Source organism: Bos taurus, chromosome 10 (assembly GCF_002263795.3).
Source record: "Bos taurus isolate L1 Dominette 01449 registration number 42190680 breed Hereford chromosome 10, ARS-UCD2.0, whole genome shotgun sequence".
Lineage (NCBI taxonomy): Eukaryota > Metazoa > Chordata > Mammalia > Artiodactyla > Bovidae > Bos > Bos taurus.
In genome coordinates, this window is record NC_037337.1 from 88545132 (window position 1) to 88567115 (window position 21984).

General features: G+C 44.6%; 1 protein-coding gene and 1 long non-coding RNA gene across 2 annotated transcripts in view; one reads left to right on the top strand and one right to left on the bottom strand.

Annotated features, from left to right (window-relative positions):
- Window positions 1-6843: 6843 nt before the first annotated feature.
- The window catches only part of TMED8 (transmembrane p24 trafficking protein family member 8), a 29392-nt gene continuing 14251 nt past the window's right edge, over window positions 6844-21984 (bottom strand). Inside the window, exons 2-6 of the mRNA NM_001193012.1 lie at window positions 19772-19853; window positions 11006-11135; window positions 9091-9217; window positions 8307-8612; window positions 6844-7061 (exon numbers count right to left, since the gene is read on the bottom strand). Coding sequence (NP_001179941.1) covers window positions 6844-7061; window positions 8307-8612; window positions 9091-9217; window positions 11006-11135; window positions 19772-19853 — 863 coding nt within the window. The remainder of the gene's footprint in view (window positions 7062-8306; window positions 8613-9090; window positions 9218-11005; window positions 11136-19771; window positions 19854-21984) is intronic.
- Window positions 11073-12970, top strand: LOC132346426 (uncharacterized). The gene is made up of 2 exons (XR_009496257.1): window positions 11073-11320; window positions 12579-12970. It is a non-coding gene; the product is annotated as an uncharacterized lncRNA (long non-coding RNA).

Here is a 21984-nt window from a genome sequence, read left to right on the forward strand (position 1 = left end):
GAAAACCAACGGTAATAATCAATTACAGGTAACATTACAGATGAGGCATTTCAAACCTGAGTGAGGAAAAGGGTTCAGGAGGAGAGCTCCTTTACCTGACTGTGAGTTAAAGGCTCTTCTGTTATCCCATATACTATCATATTTCAAACCAAAACTTTACAATTGTTCATGATCCTGTATCAGAACATTCAGAAAATATATGTACTTGATCCCCTGGAAACCATTTCACATATTTTATCCCTAGATGAATCAAACCTGTCAGCTTAAAATGACAGAGAACTATGGAATTTAATTTTTCAAAAGCCTGTATCTCTAAATTTCTGGCATACATGTTCTTCATCTGTTTATCAGAGTGAAGAAGAGCCATGAAATCAACTCTGGTCCACATACCTGGGGGACTGAAAGAAATCAGATTGTGAGTTCAAACCAGTGACCGGGACTACAGATTATTTCAAAGCCAGAATCTTGTGCCTTTGGACTTAGTTTCTGAGGACACTGCTGTTTGTAAATGAACCCCCACTAACAAGGGTTTAGGTAATTAATTGCGTCTTCTTAGACTAGTGACAAGACTTTAAGATAGGAGGGGCTCTGTCTGGCCTTCTTGGTTCATGAGGGACAGTGCAGCGCCCCAGAGGGAGTGGTGATTTCTGAAATCTGGCCACACAACACTTAGCAAAGTTTCTCTCACCCTTTGGGTCCCAGATCCTGCCCTAATCTCACTACCTAAATAACTGGGTAGATGTCAAAGGCGTGCCCACAGGTGCTGGACTGGCTGGACAGAGCAAGTGGGTGACACTGATCATTAACCAGGTACCAAAAGAACCAAAGCAGCTCTTGCCAGGGTGCCGCCGCCCATTCCCAGAAAAGAGGCCAATGGGGAACAGACTCTCAGGAGGTTCTCCTTTGCGGAAGGCCAGAGTCACTGCCCACATTAGACTGGCCCCTCAGTGGGCCCTGAAGCCAGACTCTGCAGACCTGCAGAGCTGCCGCCTCACGCTGAGATCGCACGCATGGCCGGTGACAGGGTCTAGGGCCCGTAGACGGAGGCCTTGCTCTGTTTCCCAGCCAACTCAATTAGTGTGTCATCCCCATCAGTATAGCATCATCACATCCTTCTCACTCACTTGGTGAGCTTAAGGAGAGTTCCAACTGCACAGTCACACAGGAGTTACCCACCCAGCTATCCCAAGGTGGGGCTGTAAGTCATACGCCCTCCCAGCCCTACTTCCAGCCAAGGCTGATCAGCTTATCTACTCAGCTCACACTATTATCGAATTCTGGTTAATTATGTAAACTTGGATATGGGTCTGGCCCCTCTCTGTCTCTCAGTTGTGTGGAAATGAGGGCCTAGGGACAGGATCCCACATGCATGAAAACTGGGACTTCGGTCATAGGGACACTCACCATATATTGGGTTGCTGGGAAGCACCCAACTTGTGACTAGTTTTAAACACCCATCCCCTACTTACTCCCCAAAGATTCATGCATGGTGGCTCCATGAGCTCAATCAGATACAATGAATACAAGGACTTGCTCTCTAAAGAGCATGAATCCCTTAACAAGCTACCCCTCACCAAAAAAATTAGACCACCTTCCTTCATACGGAAACTCACTTTCCAATTCTTTTCGACCACTAAGATTCTATAGGGTCGGTGCCCTTTCCACTTCTAGCAAATTCAGGCTTCCAAAAGTTCTACGCTTCTGGCTAGGTGGAAAGAGACTAGTTAGAGGTTGGTGTGAACTTTTTCGACCCAGGAGAGATTCTAAATGGAGGCTCTAAAAGGAAGACCAAATTGCGTCTGTCTGTTGGTCCCATTGACTGTGTGTGTATGACTGGCCCACACAAGATGAAAGGGAAATAGATTCCTACCCCTCACAGGGAGGTCAGCCTACAGAGGGCACAGCTCGTTCACAAAAAGTTTTGTGGCTTGAGGCTATTCCGGGATGTTGGTCAAAATGAATCTGTTTCATCCCTTTTTGGCCATAGTCAAAACCAACTGAGGCTACGGGGACATAGCAGGAACTCCTCCTAGCCTTTCTAAAGTCACCATCTTTTTTCATGGCGCTGGACCCACAAGTCCCAGAGGGTATAGAGGTGAAGTCAATCCTCAGGTCAGGGTTACACTTAGCAGAGGAGACCTACTCAAAAATATTTCCAGAGTGAAGTAAGCCAGAAGGAAAAACATAAATACAGTATACTAACGCATATATATGGAATTTAGAAAGATGGTAACAATAACCCGGTGTACGAGACAGCAAAAGAGACACTGATGTATAGAACAGTCTTATGGACTCTATGGGAGAGGGAGAGGGTGGGAAGATTTGGGAGAATGGCAATGAAACATGTAAAATATCATGTAGGAAACGAGTTGCCAGTCCAGGTTCGATGCACGATGCTGGATGCTTGGGGCTGGTGCACTGGGACGGCCCAGAGGGATGGTATGGGGAGGGAGGAGGGAGGAGGGTTCGGGATGGGGAACACATGTATACATGTGGCGGATTCATTTTGATATTTGGCAAAACTAATACAATTATGTAAAGTTTAAAAATAAAATAAAATTAGAAAAAAAAAAAAATTTCCAAAGGCAATCTTGTTGGAAAAGAAAGCAAAGTGAGTCTGGGATGTCTCCAACAAGCACAGTGAGAACCAGTGAGGTTTCTGGCCAAAAGAAAAATTTCAATGGATGAAAAGCAAACTAAAGAACTACACAGAATCAGTATATGAGCAAGATTCTGGGATACATTTAATAGCTTTTCTCTCTCTCGTTTTCATTCCTTACTATCAATGTAAAAAAAAAAAAAAAAGAGCAGTTCCTCAAGCTGCACGATCCTTTTCACTCCTATCCCTTCCTCTAAAACGATAGCCTTTTGTGTAAATGTTAGGGGTCACTCAGCTCTGTACCTTAGAACCTTATACTTTGGGGTTAAAAGGCAACATTCTGCAGAAAAGTGGTCTTAAACATAAAAATATTTTGGGTTTGGGTTTCACCTAATTTCTTTCAAAGTGGGACTGGATAGGGCTCATCAAAAACATACAGGTATTTTCTATAAATGATGTTTTATAGTAATATCTAAACCCACTGATTAAAATAAGATAGTGAGCTTTCAGGAAACTTTCAGTTAAAACTCTTCCATATATATATTATAAGGGACAATATATACTTTTTAAAAGTATAAGATTTTCTTTCCTAAATAACAGATAAAAATATTTTTAAAGTGCATGAATCAATTAAGGAAAAAAAAACTAAGAATGGCCTAATTTCAAGTTACTACCTACTTCCATTTTAAAGCTACATTATGTCTGAGGATCCGAGTGTTAATTTCAGTCCTGAGGATATGTTGGAAAGCAACAGAGATCAAAAAAAAGTCCTTCCAGTGGAAAGCAGTTTCACAATTACCTTCACTCTGACATGCCAGATAGAGAAGAAAACATTAGCTTTTAGAGCCTACTGCTGCTGCTGCTGCTGCTGCTAAGTCGCTTCAGTCGTGTCCGACTCTGTGCGACCCTATAGACGGCAGCCCACTAGGCTCCTCTGTCCCTGGGATTCTCCAGGCAAGAGTACAAAAGGGAAAATATAGCATGAGTTCTGAAAAATGGAGAACAGGAAACATTTTTATGAGGATCACCTCCATGGTTAACTGGCACTGAATGAGTTGAGTTTGCTAAAAACCAGGAACTCTCTGACACTGGAGAGGTGATGTCTGTGAAGGGAATACTCTACCGGACACTTGTCAAAAGGAACAGAACAGCAGAATCATCTTTGTTTAAAAGTTAGCAGTTTATAATTTTAAAATCTGTGTGATGGATATACATAAGGGTGCTTATACTATACTTCTTTTAAATGTTGTTTGCTGAGAATTTTTCAAAATAAAATGTTGAGAAAAATTAACACCCTAAACTTTCTAAATGTCCCATCTCTCAACAAAGTAGCAAAACTAAATAAACCAAAGAAACTTAAGAACTTGGCCACCTTGTGGAGAGACTTCCAGTCTCTCCTACTGGGAAGTACTTTCTTTGCATTGTACATTAATATTTATGCTCTAAAGAACAGGGTGAAGGTGAAAGCAAGTGATTTTCACTTCATTGTTTGGTTCCGTAAACTGAGAGAGAGAGAGAGAGACTAAGGAAGTGACGACCTCTTAGGGTTTGCTGAACCATGAAATTCTCAGTAATTACATGTGTTTTATAGGTAATATTTTGTCCCCAAAGTTCAGTAATTTCAGATGACTTAATATGGGATAGTAAATTCATTAGATGGTGAAAATATCTTCTTTTAGCTATTTGTGTGTGTGTGTGTGTGTGTGTGTGTGTGTGTGTGAATGGATCAAAGAAGCACTGACTGTTAACGAAACACAGGTATAGAATGAAATATAACAATGTCCAGGACTTCAAAAGTGACCAGACAATAACAGGCACACTGAGGCGATGGGAACGAGTCCCTCAGGCTTCCCGGATGCAACAAAACTAGGATTCTAAAGAAAACAAGTATACAGAGACTCTCGTGGCAAAAATCAACAACAGAAAGTGTCATCCCAGGGAGCCTCCAATGACCTGACAGCTCCGTCTTAACAGAAAGTCGGAAGTTAACAATAAACAGGAAAAATAAGCCAGCCTTTAGCTGACTGGAGAAGAGCTCGGTAGAAAATTATTTTATAAAGATTCTATTCAATTAGCTAAGGCATGATTCAATTTCAGTGATGATCACACGGCTACCTGATGGGATGACCGCACAGCGAGTTTGCTTTCAGCGCCTCAATAGGCAGTTGCTAGAATAGTTACTAACTTCTTACAGGGCATAGAGATTTGGGCCAGTGTATAATCCTCTGCAAAATGCACTCAGACGTAAAGTAATGGAGGTATGAGGCCGCGTGGAGGAGGAGGGATGCTACGGTGGGCCCCGCATCCTCTCCCACCTGGGGCTGTGCTCCCGGAGGAACAGACGGTGCGGCTCTAGCGCCCTTTGTTCGTGACGGAGGTGCCGCTACGGACCTGTCGTGGGGAGCCCTGGTCGCTGAGTTTCTGCTTCTGTGCAGAGGGGAGGCGTGGTGTGAGGCTCCCACACAGGGAAGGAAGGAGCCAAAGGAAGCATCGTGACGCAGCTGACTCCTCAGAGCAGGCGGAGGGCTTGGCAGTCCTGGCATCACGGGATGCCTCTGGTTGGCTGGTCAAGTCCTCTACACTCACTCAATCCTGGACAAACAGGCAGATTCCCTCACAACCTAGAGATCCTCACAGGGAGTGCTGCGGGCAGCAGGCTGGGGTCGGGGGGGCATCATTCGTCCACCTCAGGAGGGGCAGACCCCTCCCAGAGCCTCACGGGGACTGACCCCACAGGAGTGGAACATCAGCCCTCCCCGTCTTTGCCTGAAATCTCCATTTAGTTAGACTCCACAGGAGAGGGGGCCTCGGTGTCTCAGGGCAGGTGGAAGGAAGCCTTCTGAGAAACAGATGGGAACTGTTTCAAAGGTGAAGTGAAATGTGGCTTTAACAATAAATAAAAGTAATAAATAAATCTAATTCTTCCTCAGAATTCTAAGGCAGTAGTAACAGGCTTGACGCAAGGAATAAGAGGAGGAGGTACATGGTCGCAGACGTGCCTCCTCCTTGGCTGGGGCGGGGCCTGGCCACCACGTGCCTCTGGGGACACTGGAGGCAGCTCCCCGCGGCACGCCCGCTTCATGGCGTGGAAAAGGCCATCCCCAGGGAACGTACAGGCTTCAGGCTGGTAAAAGAACAAAGCCGACCAGCAGCAGCAGTGAGGCTTCATGACCACCTCACCTTCGAGACTTCGAACACCAAAAGCCTGTAGCCCTGAATGCAAGCAACCTAGACATCTAGAAACTTAGGAAATCTGACTGGTCCCAAAGCAAAATTTCTAAATATCACCCATTTTCTAAAGACGAAAAAAAAAAAAAAAAAGCAGTGGGGAATCTGGAGTGTTGTTTTGTTTTTTAACCTCTTCTCTCAGATTATCTACCCCTCCTTCTTTGATTATACATAAAATGATTTAGTAACACTTGACTTCCGGAGATGTGGCATCTGAGATCAACCCAGTACCTAATTTCCACCCTTCCCCCTTCCACCCCCAGGGCCCTTGGAAAGGAACACCGCCTCTTGAAATAGGAAGTGATGGAGGCAGTTTTTCTTCCCAGAATAGCTTAGACTACAGGGATCATCACTTTGGACTGCATGGAAGTTCTTGCTGTGATGGCACAGACTTAGAAAAGGGAAAGGAGAGAAGGAGAGGCAGGGTGAAATCACCAGCCCTCCAGAGGCAGTGAGGGCTCCCAGCCTGTGCTAGAGAACGGGCAGAACTAGCAGGCGGGAATACGGCAGTGGTGAGAGGCTGGCCAGAGCTTTCCGCATCCCCGACACTGGGCTCCTTCACGGACAGAGTGCTGTTCCCTCTTTCTGTCCTTTCGAAAAGTGAAGAGAGTGGGTGGCCACTAAACTCGCCTGCGTGAAGGCTCTGCAAGAGGAGAGCGCAGCAGTTGAAAGCATACACCTGGAACCAAAACAAACCTATTTTGAAAAGGCAACACCCAACTTCCTTTTAGGCTTTTGGCCTGATGGGTGTCCTCCGCAGAGAGATTTTGCTGGAGTCGGAAGCAACGAGAGCGTGAGTCAGGGACCACAGAGCAGGGGTACCACGCCACCATCTGCGGAAGCCAAGGACGGGGCAAAGCTACACGGATGGGGCCAACAGTCAGGTCCGCCAGCAAGGCAGGAGGGTCGGGCGCCCCACGCTCAGCTTGGAGCCCTTGCCTATCCAGGACAAGAGGCCCCAGCTGGCAGCCTGCTCCAGCCGGCGCACGCCACCTGCGTCCCGTCCCGGCGGGCCTTCAGCTCGTGTAGTAGACGTGGAAGTAGAGAGTCTTGTTGCGAAGCAGGGAGTAGGAGTTGTCGAACTTCAGCAGGTAGATGCCCTCGCCGGGGTAGTCGTGGCTGCCGGCCTGCACGTCTCGGTGGCTGTCCCGGCGGTACACGGGCATGACCTCCCCGTAGCGGCCCCGCAGGGAGCTCCTGGAGCCTCGCTCCACGTCTCCAGCTGGGACGGGGTCTGCGTGAGCAAAGGGCAGAGTGTCTGGCTATGAATTCAGAGAACAAAAAGGCCTACCTGAAGGCAAGAAGATGAACCAGGTAACAAGCTGGTGGCTTTCCCCCCACGGGGCATTTGGAAATGTCTAGTGGCCTCCAACTAGGCCATCGGAGTGACCAGTGGGTGATACTGGCCTTTAGTGCTCAAGGGTTCAGGAGTGCTAAATGTCAGGATAGTACCTTCTCAACAAAGAAGTGTCTCCTTCCAAATGCCAACAGTATTTGCACTGAGAAACAATGATTTAGCCTTACAGAGCCTTCCTAGCTCCAGGAGTATCTGGAAATTTCCAAGGAGTATCTGGAAATTTCCAAGGGGGAGGGCAAGATATTTAAGAAGGGAAGATTCAACAGGTGAAAGAACTCGCTAAAGGAAGTAGGAAATGCAGGTAAAGGTGCTATAGCAAGTGACCCCCAAACCCCTAATGGTCCCCTGAGGAGCAACAAATAAGATCCTAGGTTCTCCTCCTTCTTGAATACATGCAGACCTCCCTATAGACTTGCTTTTCCATGAAGAAGCAAGTTAAGGGGTTGACTGTAGGATGATATGGGAAAATCAAGGAATAAGGCTAATGCTTATTTAAAAAAATAAAGGCAGCCTTAGGGCCATTGTGAGTAGGCTTGTGAGTAAGGACTGGAATATAGCACAGAGACTATTTTTAAAACTGCTCTGGGCACGAAAGGAAGAAGTAAACAGAAGTCAGCCAGCTGTGACAGTCTGGAAGGAGGAGAGAATGGGTATGTTTGGCAAACTGCAGTCACTCAGCTTGGTTCCAGACCAAGAAGAAATGTAAATATCCCACAGAGAAAGAAATATAAATATCTCTAAGAGAGAAATAAAAAATAATCTCAGGTTTACATACGTGATCTGAAAAACACTGCCTCTACACACAGCAGCACAACACCCCTTTCCCTGCCCCCAACCCACCCCCGTCCCCAGCAGATCCTGGAGGACAACATAGCCAGGTACCGATTAAAAAGAACAGAGGCCTTCCACTCAGGCATCACTGCTACCCCACCAGAATGTTCTCAGAGGGTCTGACTTCAGCCTGCATCACTCAACTTGGCTTGCAAAGCTGAAAGGGATTCTCTGCCTGCATTCTCAGAAACAGGAGGACGGGTACAAGGCAGGAAGTGATCGCTTGGTGATTGCTAGAAATTAGGTTGAACCAGGAAAGGAGACCGAAAATTATGTTCAAATTCAATGTACCTTCGAGCTCCTCGTCTTCTTCCTCGTCTTCGTCCTCATCCTCACTGGAATCACTGACTTGCACCGTTATGTCGGTGCTGGTTACCGGGGTCCAGTCAAAGTAAACTCCAAAGCCAATGTCATAGTCATCAGTTGCAAACTCCCAGCAGACACGCTTCCCCTCGGGATGGGTTGGCACCCGGATGGTCACCACCTCCCCCCGCTTCACCACCAGACGGCTGTTCTTCTCTTTGCCCAGCTTGCTCTTGAATTCCTTCATCTTGGCAAAGGTCCAGATGCACGGAGGAGCCATGAGAGGTGGGGAGACTGAAAGGACAGACTGCTTACTACTGAGAAAGAAACCCCGAGGAAACGCTGCCACACCCGGCCTTTTGCTTAGGGGAGGTGGTCATAGTCAAAGACGTTCTTCCTACTGGCTTCCTTGACTTCTGTTCACAAGGAAGGAGGGAGCATTGCCCTGAGGTGGGTCAGCTGCTCAGCTCAAGAAACAGGTCTCTTTTAAATTTTATTATAAATAAATACATAAATATTTATCTATACACACACACACACACACACACCAGGATCGAGTACCAGACATATATACAGTAAATAGAGTACCATATATATATAAACTGAATAGAGCCTACTCTATTCAGACTCTGGTTGGTCTTCCTCTTTTGGTCGTATGTAATCTGATGCTTTCTCCTTCCTTCCTTTCTTTCCTTCCATCTATCTGCCTGCCCTTCTTTAAGTACTTACAGGAACAAAACAAAAACACCTTCTACGCCCCCAAAGGTCTCACCTCTCCTGTGGTCCCCCAGCAGGTCTGCAGATTCCAAATCAGCTGACAGAATATCGACAGCTCCTGTGTGCTCAGACTGGATCATCACGATGTCCCCAGACCTTTGTGGGCCGTGGTACCTGGCCATCTGCACAAGAGAGTTCTGGTCACAGGACATATGCAAAGGCAGGTTCCTATTAGCCTCTTTCCAACTGAAGGCTGCCAGCCCTGCCTTATTATTATTACCTCCGCTCTCCTGACTCACAAGTCTCCTGACCCCCGTTGGTCAACGTTCCTTTTCTCTCCTCCAGCCACAGGTTGTAATAAACTCTACCCACTTTTATTTTCATGCCACCAACATGTTCCCTAGTTTAGAGCTTCTTTCATGTTCTCTCAGCTTTTTGCTACTTTCCCACTTCAGACTCTTCATAAAAATCTGGCCCACAAACATCCTCAAGGTTTGCTACTGACTTTCCCGTCTGCGGTGTTTCTTGGCCACGCCTGCACAGCCCCTCCCCACAGCTCCTCTCAGGACAGCTCTTGCTTCTGGGCCTTCACTCAGCCACACGTCCTCCTGCTACAATTTCCGTCCAGAGGTTCCTTCCAGATCGCTGTCCATCAGTCCATCAAAGTACTGTAGAGAAAGAACCCGGCTCCTACTCTGGCTCCCTTGTCCCCCTGTCTCTCACCCGTGGCACACCTTGGACGTCCCACCTGACACAGGCTGCCTCATCCACCAACAATGTTCTATAAATAATCACAATCTCACCTTAGACCAGCCCCAGGATTTGCATTTCAACAGTATACCCACTGCCAGACATCTGACTTGCATAGAAGAGTGCAAATGTCAATCGATACTCACAGCCCTCACTGACCCATAGCAGGAGACAGCGGCCTCTCCCTAGTGGGTTTCACTTCAAACCACTCAGATTAGCATTCCCCTATTTCGCGCCATCGTGCCTTAATTTCCTGCTCCTTCTCCAAGCAGTTGGTAGGCAACTCAAGAAGAAATGCACACCTACTGCCAACACGGAAGAGCCCATCTGTGAGACAGCTCACATCAGTGAGTCCAGTCAAGTGTCAGAATGACATTTGCAAGAAATGAATGAATGAATGAATACATGGATGCAGTAATCCTCCCAGATTATATTCTCATAATATCTGTTTCTAGAGAGTCCTTCAGCTCTTATCACCACTATTAAATGAGTTAAACCAGACTTTGACTAACTTCCTTAAATGAGTCCTTCCTTTTCCAGAAGGTTAAACAAAGATTTAGCTTGCAACTTATTAGCTGCAAAGTAAAGTCAATACCAGCTCTTAACCACAGTTTCCTCATTTGTAAAGTAGCAACATAGTAGTAGTACCTGTCTCACGGCGCTGTTCTCAGGGGTAAATGAAGTGTTGTTGGATAAAAAGGCTTTGTAAACTATAAAGCATTATACGAATGTAATTATAATGCCTGGAATTGTCTTTACTGACACCAACACCATTTGTTCTTCTGTATATGTTAATATGTATATATTATATATAATGTATTCTGTATATATGTATACATTATACATAATGTATATGTTAATAATGATACGAACAACTCTTCCCTCCAAGGCAGGGAGACCACTGCTATCAGTACCACTTGTATGGAATCTTTATCATAAGTCCCAAGTAGATCTACCACAAGAAAGCTGAGACTAATACATAATTCAATGGTTAAGGGCTCCTCAGATGGAGAGGATTTTAGACAACATGTGAACATTCATTATAACCCTTCATTTCTTGAACAGATGCTTACTGGGTGCTAGTACAGTGAGGGACCTGGGGACAATACACACGATTGTTCCCCACATAACTAAGCGTGAGATGGCAGTGCTTTCTAATTCCAATCTATCCAAACGCATCCAAACTTGTGCTTTTCAGAGAGAAAGAACGTGCTCCCGACCTTGCTGAGGATCTGGGTCTGGTCAGCAGACAGCAATTCCTGTTCCACCGAGGCCTGGGCCTCCCCGGCACGGGCAGCCTTCTGCTTATCTTCTGTGGCATCCTCTGTCACTGGAGACACCATCTGTGACCTCCCAGAAGAAGACAGCATGTCAATTCATGGACTCTTTTTTTTTTTTTTTTTGGCTGATCTATGTGGCTTCTGGAATCTTAGTTCTCCGACCAGGGACTGAACCAGGTCCGTGGCAGTGACAACATGGATGGAGACCTAACCACTGGACTGCCCAGGAATTCCCCTCAAGGACTCTTCTTAAAGGTACAGTAGTCTTGGAGAAACTCAGAATGAAAGGGAAAAAAAAAAGCCTTCAAAGGGCACCCCCAACCCCTGCTTTCCTCTGGCATTTAGGTCCACCGTCATTTCAGCTGACCAACGCCCTGGGCTGAAATGGCCCCACAGTAAAGCAGTGATACCATGTGAGGACCCAGGACGGACAATGCCAGGTCCCAGGACCCGAGAACCATAGTAAATACACGGGTCAGTTGTCTAAGGTGGACTGCAGGTCTGGCTTTTATTCCCCACTCTGGGACCCATGCCATTTGCTCCAAGCAGAACTTCAACAAAAGAGGGGCTGGAATCCCGGTTCTGTTCTACACGGAAAGCTGCCCTTAGAAGTAAAGGGAGGAGGCCCCGCCCAAGCCTGAAACTGATCACAATAGAAAGGAAGTGTAGACTGATTAGCAAGGCAAGGCTCTCCCCTGCTATCCCAGGAGCAGTTCAGTGTTTCCATTCACGTCTTACCACTGCTACTCAGCGCACAGCCAGTTCACGGGTGATAAAAGCAAGGCAACCACTTTTTTTTCCTCTTTAAAAAAAAAAAAGTATGATCTTTTATACTTCTTTCTTAAATTTAGTTTTGGTTGTGCTGGGTCTTTGTTGCTGCGCGGGCTTTTCTCTAGCTATTCTCTAGTGGTGGTGTGTGGGCTCCACATTACGGTGGCTTCTCTTGTGGAGCACGGGCTCGGGATGTGCAAGGCCTTCAGTGGTTGCTGCTCGTGAGCTCAGCAGCTGGGGCTCCCAGGCTCTAGAGCGCAAGCTCAGTAGCTATGGCACAGGGACTTAGTTGCTCCAAGGCACGTGGGATCTTCCCAGATCAGGTTTCGAGCCTGTGTCTCCTGCATTGGCACTCAGATTCTTTACCACTGAGCCACCAGGGAAGCCCACTTTTTTTCCTTTTTAAAGCATATTAATCTACTCTTCCAATGACTTCAGATACAACTATTCTAATAGCTAATTTTAAAGAAGCAAGGGAATAACATATTCTCTCTTCCATTTCTTCTGGATTCAGAGAGACTAGAAAAGTGGAGTTAAATGCCAGGGCTGTAGTGCAATATCCCAGGCCTCTTGAAAATCTGTTGCCATCAAAATGTGGGGTGGAGTCTTTAGAGAAGCAGTTATCAAAGTACAGTCTGGGGACCGCTGGCATCCTTAAGACTCCTCTTTCAGGGCAGTGTGTGAAGTCAAACCCTTTCATAATAATTCTAAAATATTGTTTGCCTTTTTTCATCTTCTTAAGCATTTTCCAGACACTACCTGACATATGATATCACAACAGAATGGACACAGAAGCGGACCTGAGAATCCAACTGTCTTTTGTTAATGCAGACATTAAAGACTTCCCTGGTGGCTCAGATGGTAAAAGCATCTGCCTACATCGCGGGAGACCCAGGTTCGATCCCTGGGTTGGGAAGATCCCCTGGAGAAGGAATTGGCAACCCACTCGAGTACTCTTGCCTGGAAAATCCCATGGATGGAGAAACCTGGTAGGCTACAATCCATGGGGTCACAAAGAGTTGGACACGACTGAGCAACTTCACTTCAAAGAGATTTACAGCATCTCTCTTCTCACTGAACTATTTTTCTTTGAAAACTAGTTGTTTTTCATTAAAGCCAAGTTATTAATATTAACATGTAATGAATTCCTTATTGTTATTTTAAATGAATGAATGATTTTTTTTAATTTTGCAGGTTTAATTTCTAGTATGGTGAACATTGATAGATATAAGTCACATAAATAAAAATTCTTTAAGGTCCTCAATAATTTCTAAGAGTGTAAAGTTTTGAGAGCTGCTGCTTTAGGATATCGCCCATGTCCTCAGAAAGGCTGAGTGAACGACTGGGAACCAATACTATAAACTGCATGGGGAAACAGAGGGTTTACTTTGGAGTTCATTAGTTTCTTTTCTTCTTTCTTTCTGAACATAAACAAGAAAAATCACTTCTAGTTTATAAATCAGCTCTTCCTCAGATAAAACAGAGCCATCGTTTACAATATCTAAGTCACTTAAACTTACCTCAAAACAAACAAGGGGCAGTTACTACGAAGATCAGAGCTGCGGTTGATTATCCCGTGTAAAGTGTAAATTGGTCTAGGCTGTGAGTCTATTTTATTCTCTTAAACCCAGAAATGAGAGTCCAATTTGGTTCCTTGACACTACTTATTAACTGTCTCCTCTATGAGGAGGTGAGCTTGATGGCAGGGACTGGGTCTTTCTCCCTCTGCATGCGCAGCGTCCACAGCCGAGCCTGTCCCGTGGAACCCTAAGGCCCTCTGCACTCTGATTTTATCTCCTAGAATGATCTCTTGCCTTCCCCAGTCCACTCCAGTCACAATGGCTTCTTCACTCTCCTGAATCCTCAAACACCTCACTCTCCCTCACCTAAGGACACTGGGGTGTGCTATGGCCTCCACCTGCCAATGTGGGAAATGGGCATTTGCTCCCTGGGTTGGGAAGATCCCCTGGAGAAGGAAATGGCTAACCACTCCAGTGTTCTTGCCCGGAGAATCCCATGGACAGAGGAGCCTGACCGGCCACAGTCCACGGGGTCGCGAAGGGTCAGACGACTTAGCGACTAAACAAAAACAACAGCATGGCCTCAGCTGGAATCCTCCTCCCCCAGTTTCTCAGGGCTTGCTTCCCTCCTTCTTCCCTTCTGCTCATCCATTGCTTTTGGGGATGGTTCCTCTCCCTGGCCCATCACTCTTTACACCCTTACCCTGCTTTATTTTTCTACCCTGCACTTATGACTGCCTGATGTACTATGTACCATATTTTTGTTGATTGCAAGACACATTTTTGTTTTCTGACTTTAATACAGCTGATATACAGGATGTCCTAAAAACTGCTGCTGTCTTAAAACAGTCTGGGGCCTGGAATGACATGGAATCCCTGCCAGGGCCTGGGAATGCCACCAACTGAGGCGACTTGAATTGAGTTGTGTCTGAGAGTTTTGTTTAGATCACACTGGCAGAATGAGTTCAGACAACAGACTTCTGGCTCATACTCTCAGGGGAGGAGTTTTTTCCTCCTCTCGCTCAGTGCCAAGGCGGAGACATTCAAGTTGCCCCTCAGGTCCTTTTCTGTGTCGAACGATCTCTTTCTTTGTTTCTCTTCTCACTGAAGGTGCAGGTTTTGGGGGTCCCAGTTTCATGTGTGTTGGGGAGTCTCTTATTAGCCTATCTTGGGCATTCTTTCCTTTCTTGGTGGTATATAAAATAACAGTACATCTTATCGGATCAGATCAGTCGTTCAGTCATGTCCGACTCTTTGCATCTTATAGTTGATGACAATTTAGATTCTATGAAATACAATGTTCACTTTTTTTCCATCTGCCTCCCCCACTAGAATATAAGCGGCATGAGACCAGGGACTTGGATTGTTGGTTCATTTATGGTGTCTTCAGTGCCTAGAACACTGCCAGGTAATAGCGGGCTCTCAACAAATAACCTGTTGAGTGATTAAATGAGTGAGTTAACTTTCGTTTGGGAACAAAAGAGGACTATTCAGAATGTGAGAACACACAGTTAATCTGACCATCAGCCCGAGCTTACTGTGTATGGCCCTAAAATCTAATCTCTCCTTTGCCTTTGTGTATGTTACTTTGCACAAATACAGTTCTGCTTATTTAGAAAAATATTTTAGACAGGACAGGCAACAGCTACATAAATTTAATATTCACATTAGCATTTTATGCTCTAAAGAATTAGTGAAGGGTATCTGGGGAAAAATAAATTGCAAATCACTTGATGCTGATGAAGAACCAGGTAAGGGAAAAACACCCACTGTAAGCCTTCTGGTTTATGCTAACCCAGAGCAGGGAGGCCATCCCGAAGGGAGGGAGAGCCAGGTCAGCCAGCCAGCCTCACTAGAAAAGATAGAGCCGTGCCATTTCCATTGCGAAAATATAAAAAACACAAACACCAGCCTTCAGGCATCATACTTGCTGGATTTTTTTTCTTCACACACTAGATTTTAGAAAAAAAAACTTGAACAATGTATCTCCCTTTTTCTAAGAATATTCTATATTCTTCACTCAAAATATTCATTTACTCTTAAGAAGAAAAAGAAATCAGTTCTGTACCAAAAGCCATTCCCCAAGGATCCTACAAATCAACATGCGCAGAACAAAGGTGGGAGAAGGAAAATGGAAGGACAGAGGACATTCTCCTCAGGGGATTTGCTGAGAATATGAACTATCTCTTTCTCGGGTGGCTCAGTGGTAAAGAATCTGCCTGCAATGTTGGAGACCTGGGTTCAACCCCTGGGTTGGGGAGATCCCCTGGAGAAGGGCATGGCAACCCATTCGAGTATTCTTGCTTGAAGAACTCTATGGACAGAGGACCCTAGAAGGCTACAGTCTATCGGTTCGCAAAGAGTCACACACGACTGAGCGACAAACACTTTTTTCACTTTTTTTCAATCAGTGCTTGAGGAGATTATGTCTTCCAAAAGGATCCTTATATGTAATAACCTGGTAGTTCTAACAGACAGAGTGCCTGATGAACGATGGACGGAGGGTTGTGACATTGTACAGGAGACAGGGATCAAGACCATCCCCAAGAAAAAGAAATTCAAAACAGCAAAATGGCTGTCTGAGGAGGCCTTACAAATAGCTGTGAAAAGAAGGGAAGCGAAAAGCAAAGGAGAAAAGGAAAGATATACCCATTTGAATGCAGAGTTCCAAAGAATAGCAAGGAGAGATAAGAAAGCCTTCCTCAGTGATCAGTGCAAAGAAATATAGGAAAACAACAGAATGGGAAAGATTAGAGATCTCTTAAAAAATTCAGAGATACCAAGGGAACATTTCATGCAAAGATGGGCTCAATAAAGAACAGAAATGGTAGGGACCTAACAGAAGCAGGAGATATTAAAAACAGGTGGCAAAAATACACAGAAGAACTATACAAAAAAGATCTTCACAACCCAGATAATCACGATGGTGTGATCACTCACCTAGAGCCAGATATCCTGGAATGTGAAGTCAAGTGGGCCTTAGGAAGCATCACTACGAACAAAGCTAGTGGAGGTGATGGAATTCCAGTTGAGCTATTTCAAATCCTGAAAGATAATACTGTGAAAGTGCTGCACTCAATATGCCAGCAAATTTGGAAAACTCAGCAGTGGCCACAGGACTGGAAAAGGTCTGTTTTCATTCCAATCCCAAAGAAAGGCCATGCCAAAGAATGCTCAAACTACTGCACAATTGCACTCATCTCACACGCTAGTAAAGTAATGCTCAAAATTCTCCAAGCCAGGCTTCAGCAATATGTGAACTGTGAATTTCCAGATGTTCAAGATGGATTTAGAAAAGGCAGAGAAACCAGAGATCAAATTGCCAACATCCGCTGGATCGTGGAAAAAGCAAGAGAGTTCCAAAAAAACATCTATTTCTGCTTTATTGACTATGCCAAAGCCTTTGACTGTGTGAATCACAATAAACTGTGGAAAATTCTGAAAGAGATGGGAATATCAGACCACCTGACCTGCCTCTTCAGAAACCTGTACGCAGGTCGGGAAGCAACAGTCAGAACTGGACATGGAACAACACACTGGTTCCGAATAGGCAAAGGAGTACGTAAAGGCTGTATATTGTCACCCTGCGTATTTAACTTATATGCTGAGTACATCATGAGAAACGCTGGGCTGGAGGAAGCACAAGCTGGAATCAAGACTGCCTGGGAGAAATATCAATAACTTCAGATATGCAGATGACACCATCCTTATGGCAGAAAGTGAAGAAGAACTAAAGAGGCTCTTGATGAAAGTCAAAGAGGAGAGTGAAAAAGTTGGCTTAAAGCTCAACATTCAGAAGACTAAGATCATGGCATCTGGTCCCATCACTTCATGGCAAATGGATGGAGAAACAGTGTCAGACTTTTTTTGGGCTCCAAAATCACTGCAGATCGTGACTGCAGCCATGAAATTTAAAGACGCTTACTCCTTGGAAGGAAAGTTATGACCAACCTAGACACCATATTAAAAAGCAGAGACAGTGAAACGAATCGCCAGTCCAGGTTCGATGCATTATACAGGATGCTCGGGGCTGGTGCACTGGGATGACCCAGAGGGATGGTATGGGGAGGGAGGTGGGAGAGGGGTTCTGGATGGAGAACACATGTACACCCGTGGCGGATTCATGTTGATGTATGGCAAAACCAATACAATATTGTGAAGTAATTAGCCTCTAATTTAAATAAATAAATTTATATTAAAAAAAATAATAAACCACAGGATGGTGCAGAAAAAAAAAAAAAAGCAGATACATTACTTTGTCAACAAAGGTCTGTCTAGTCAAGGCTATGCTTTTTCCAGCGGTCATGTATGGATGTGAGAGTTGGACTATAAAGAAAACTGAGCACCGAAGAATTGATGCTTTTGAACTGTGGTGTTGGAGAAGACTCTTGAGAGTCCCTTGGACTGCAAGGAGATCCAACCAGTCCATCCTAAAGGAGATCAGTCCTGTGTGTTCATTGGTAGGACTGATGTTGAAGCTGAAACTCCAATACTTTGGCCACCTGATGCGAAGAGCTGACTCATTTGAAAGGACCCTGATGCTGGGAAAGATTGAGGGCAGGAGGAGAAACGGACGACAGAGGATGAAATGGTTGGAAGGCATCACCGACTCAATGGACATGGGTTTGGGTGGACTCCGGGAGTTGGTGATGGACAGGGAGGCCTGGCGTGCTGTGGTTCATGGGGTTGCAAAGAGTTGGACTCAACTGAGTGACTGAACTGAACTGAGTAGCTCTAAGCATAGAACTCAGAACCCTTATATTGCTACTTACGAGAATAAGTTTTAGAGCAAGCAAAACTAAAGCTGTGTGAACTTGGGCAAATTACTACATTCACTGTTTAATTTTCCTCATCTTAAAAAAAATACTTATTTCATTAGGTTTCTTACAAGGATTAAATTAGATAACACATTTAAACACCTAATTCAATACTGAGCAAACAAATATTCGATAAAAGAAAGATTTTATTTGGGGCTTCCTTGGTGGCTCAGATGGTAAAGAATCCACCTGCAATGCAGGAGCCCTGAGTTCAATCCCTGGGTCAGGAAGATCCTCTGAAGAAGGAAATGGCAACCCACTCCAATATTCTTGCCTGGAGAATTCCAAACAGAAGAGCCTGGCAGGCTACAGTCCATGGGATCGCAAAGAGCTGGATACGACTGAGCAACTAACTCACAAGATTTTATCATCATTATTACAGACAGACATTAAAAAAAATGTGGCTATTATATTATTATCACCAACTCTATTATAATTACAGTAATCATTATTATCTTCCATTGTCTGAATTCTGGAGGAAAAAGTTTTATTTCATATACAAAGGTAGGAAGAAAGAATTTCTACTTAAGAAATAATATTTAAAAAAAATCATGGAGGGGCTTCCCTGGTGGTCCAGTGGTTAAGATTCCACATGTCTACTACAGGGGACTAAGGTTCAATCCCTGGTCGAGGAACTAAGATCCTGCATGCCATGTGGTATGGCCAAGAAAAAAAAAAAAACCTGACGTTCCCCCACCCCAAGCTGTTAACTTTGGGGGGGGCATGGAGACTACAGATTCCACTGGCCAGTACTATACCATGAGCTGATCAGCTGGACTGTAATACCCACCTGCACAGCACGGTTTTTCATTAATCATTCCAATAATGTTGTGAGGCTTCCACTTATTTCAGGACTCAGTACTACTATTCCCTTTCTGCTATATACTCTGATACCAGTAATGGCAGGTGAATGAGATGGGTGGAGTGGGAAATTAAGAATGACAATCTGAAGATCATCACTATGATTTAATCTGAAAATTACACAATGAAAATCTGCCTCCAATGCTGTACTTCTGCGTGTGTGTGAATTTTATGGGTAAAAACCAAACACACACTCTCTTAAAAGTCTAAATCTGTTTCTAAATGTTTTAACGTTTGAACCTGGTCTTCAAGAGGAGATAAATGAAGATACTGCACTATTTGTTACAGTTTTATTCTGAGAGTAAAAGAAAATTTTATAACCTGAGATAGACCTGACATTGCCCCTAAACACACTTTGTTGTTGTTCAGTCGCTCAGTCATGTCTGACTCTTTGCAATCCTATGGACTATGGCCCGCCAGGCTCCTCTGTTCATGGGATTCTTCTGGAAAGCATACTGGATGGAGTTGTCAGTTCCTCCTGCAGGGGATCTTCCCGAGCCAGGGATCAAACCAGTATCTCCTGCAAGTCTCCTGCACTGCAGACAGATTCCTTACGGCTGAGCCACTGAGGAAGCCCTAACATGCTTAAGGATTGATTAATTAATGACAAAACATTCCATGCTCTTTACTTCAACTTGTCTTCCCCCTTGAAGTCGCTGTTTACTTTTTTCATCAATTACAACCTCAGAAGATAAAACCCCAAGAAGCATAATATCCAAAGTAGCTGTGGTCCCTACCTGTAGGGTGACGAATCGGGCTCTGGATCAGAGGCAGAAGCTGCTACAGAGGTGACCTTGGTGTTTTCTACATCTTCATCCTCTGGAAAATCATGGGAAGAAAAATTCAATACTTGAGAGGGAACACAATCAAAATTATCTTACGTCTTTAAAAAAAAAAAAAAAAACCTGGCAGTTTCATCTAACTTGCTCTTTCTAAAAATATTCCAGGCACAAACTTTATACTCTGGGAGGCCCAGTACATAAATCACTCAAGTCTTCATATCTAAGAATTCTCAAGACCATTATAACCCACTCATTAAAAAAAAAAAGTAATTTCCCAAAACAAGTCCCCACAAAATTAATCCTAATTGAAGGATCCCATTTCACAGACATCAAATGGTTAAATTAGGTAGAACATAAAGGACAGAATGGAATGTAGAGTGAAATGAACTGGAATTCAGTGCCAAAGCAGAGACTGCCACCTCTACATTCGACCAGCTCACATCGGTGTATTCAGGATAAGGTAAAGGGCTTTTGTCATTTCATCCATGTACTCACTCACCAATGACTTACTGAGTAGCTGCTGGGCATCCTCAAGGAAAACATATGTGAAATATGCCATGAAGACGCGGTTCACAACAAGCCTACGGTGGATGCACTTTGCAAGCAAGCAAAGGAAAACACAGAGAGAGGATGCAAGCCCAGGCGATTAACCGCAACCATTAGGCGCTACCAAGCTGTACGGTGTGTTCATTTAGCCTTTCTGTGAGCACTCAGAAAAGCGTTTGCTTCAGTGTGTTTAGATAACCCCTGGTGAACCTCCTCTAGTAAAGACAGCAAGAAACTGAAGCCCAAAGTTCACTTCTCAATATAAAATACAACTCACTGACGTAAACCTCAAACACTGAAAATTTCAGAGTTTGGTAGCAATATAAAAGTATAAATGACAAGCAAATATTTGTGATTCAACTTTTGTCTTTTTTTTTTTGTATATGAATAGGATCAGTTTTTTGTTCTTTGTTTTTTTTTTTTTGTCAATTCATAAGTGGAAAGACCTTAGAGCTTTTGCGACCAAATTTCCTGTGAGATAATAGAAAATACATACATATTTTTTATATATGTACATACATACTAGTTTCTGCCCCTAGTTCTGGCACAGAACTAAAACCTTTCAATTCCCTAAGTGATTAGAGCACTAGGAGTTACCTTTTGTTCTAATATTTGGCCTTTGACTTTGGTTCCTGACACGGAGTTCCTTAATCTTATGGAGTTTCCTGGGTGATAAGGGTCTCCTGTTCTAATAAGGTGACTCTTGGGCTCCTGGATGGGGGCTGGTAGCCAGAAAGAAGCCATGGTTAGAAACTTGGGATTTTCAGCCCCACCATCCACTCTCCTGAGAGAGGAGAGGGACTGGAGATGGAGTCAGTGATGGATCCCACTTACATTATGAAGCCCCCATTAAAATCCCAAAAGTACTGGCTTTGGAGAGCTGCCAGTTCAGTGAGCATGTCTCCATACCAGAAGGGTGACCCACCCCAGCTTCACGGGGACAGGAGTTCCTCTGTTTGGGACCCTCCCAGACCTCGCCCTCTGTATCTGACTGTTCATCTGTAACCTTTGCCATATCTTTTAATAAACTGGTAAACCTAAGTGTTTCTTTGAGTTCTCTGACTTGTTCTAGCAAATAATCAAATCCAAGGGGGAGGAGGTCGTGGGAGCCTCTAGTCTGTAATCACGTCTGATGGAAGTTGTGGGTAACCTGGGGACCTACTACTGCTGTTTGGCATTTGAAGCGGGGCGGGAGCAGTTCTGTAGGACTAAGCCCTCAACGACTGGGGTCTGACACTATCTCCAGGCAGAGCGTGTTTAACACTGAGTTCAACTGTAGGACACCCAGGTGGTGTTGCAGAACTGCTCAGTGCATGGGCAAGTACTCCATACACCTAGGATTAGAAGTGTTGGGAACGTGGGAGCGCAACAGAGGAAAGGAGAAACACAGGAGGAGGACTGAGGTTTTCTCACACCTCTCCACAAAGGAACTGGGTCTAAGACAAAAATCCCCAGGGTCCCCAGTCTGTTCCCCAGGGTCCAGCCATCTGTGAAGAGGTCCTTTTCACCGAGAGATAATGAGACTAGAAAGCTCTTTCCTATGTTGACCTAAGTAAAATTTGCTTCCTAATAAATTCTGCTCTTCAATCGCTACTCCCCACAATATCCTTTCAAATATTTAC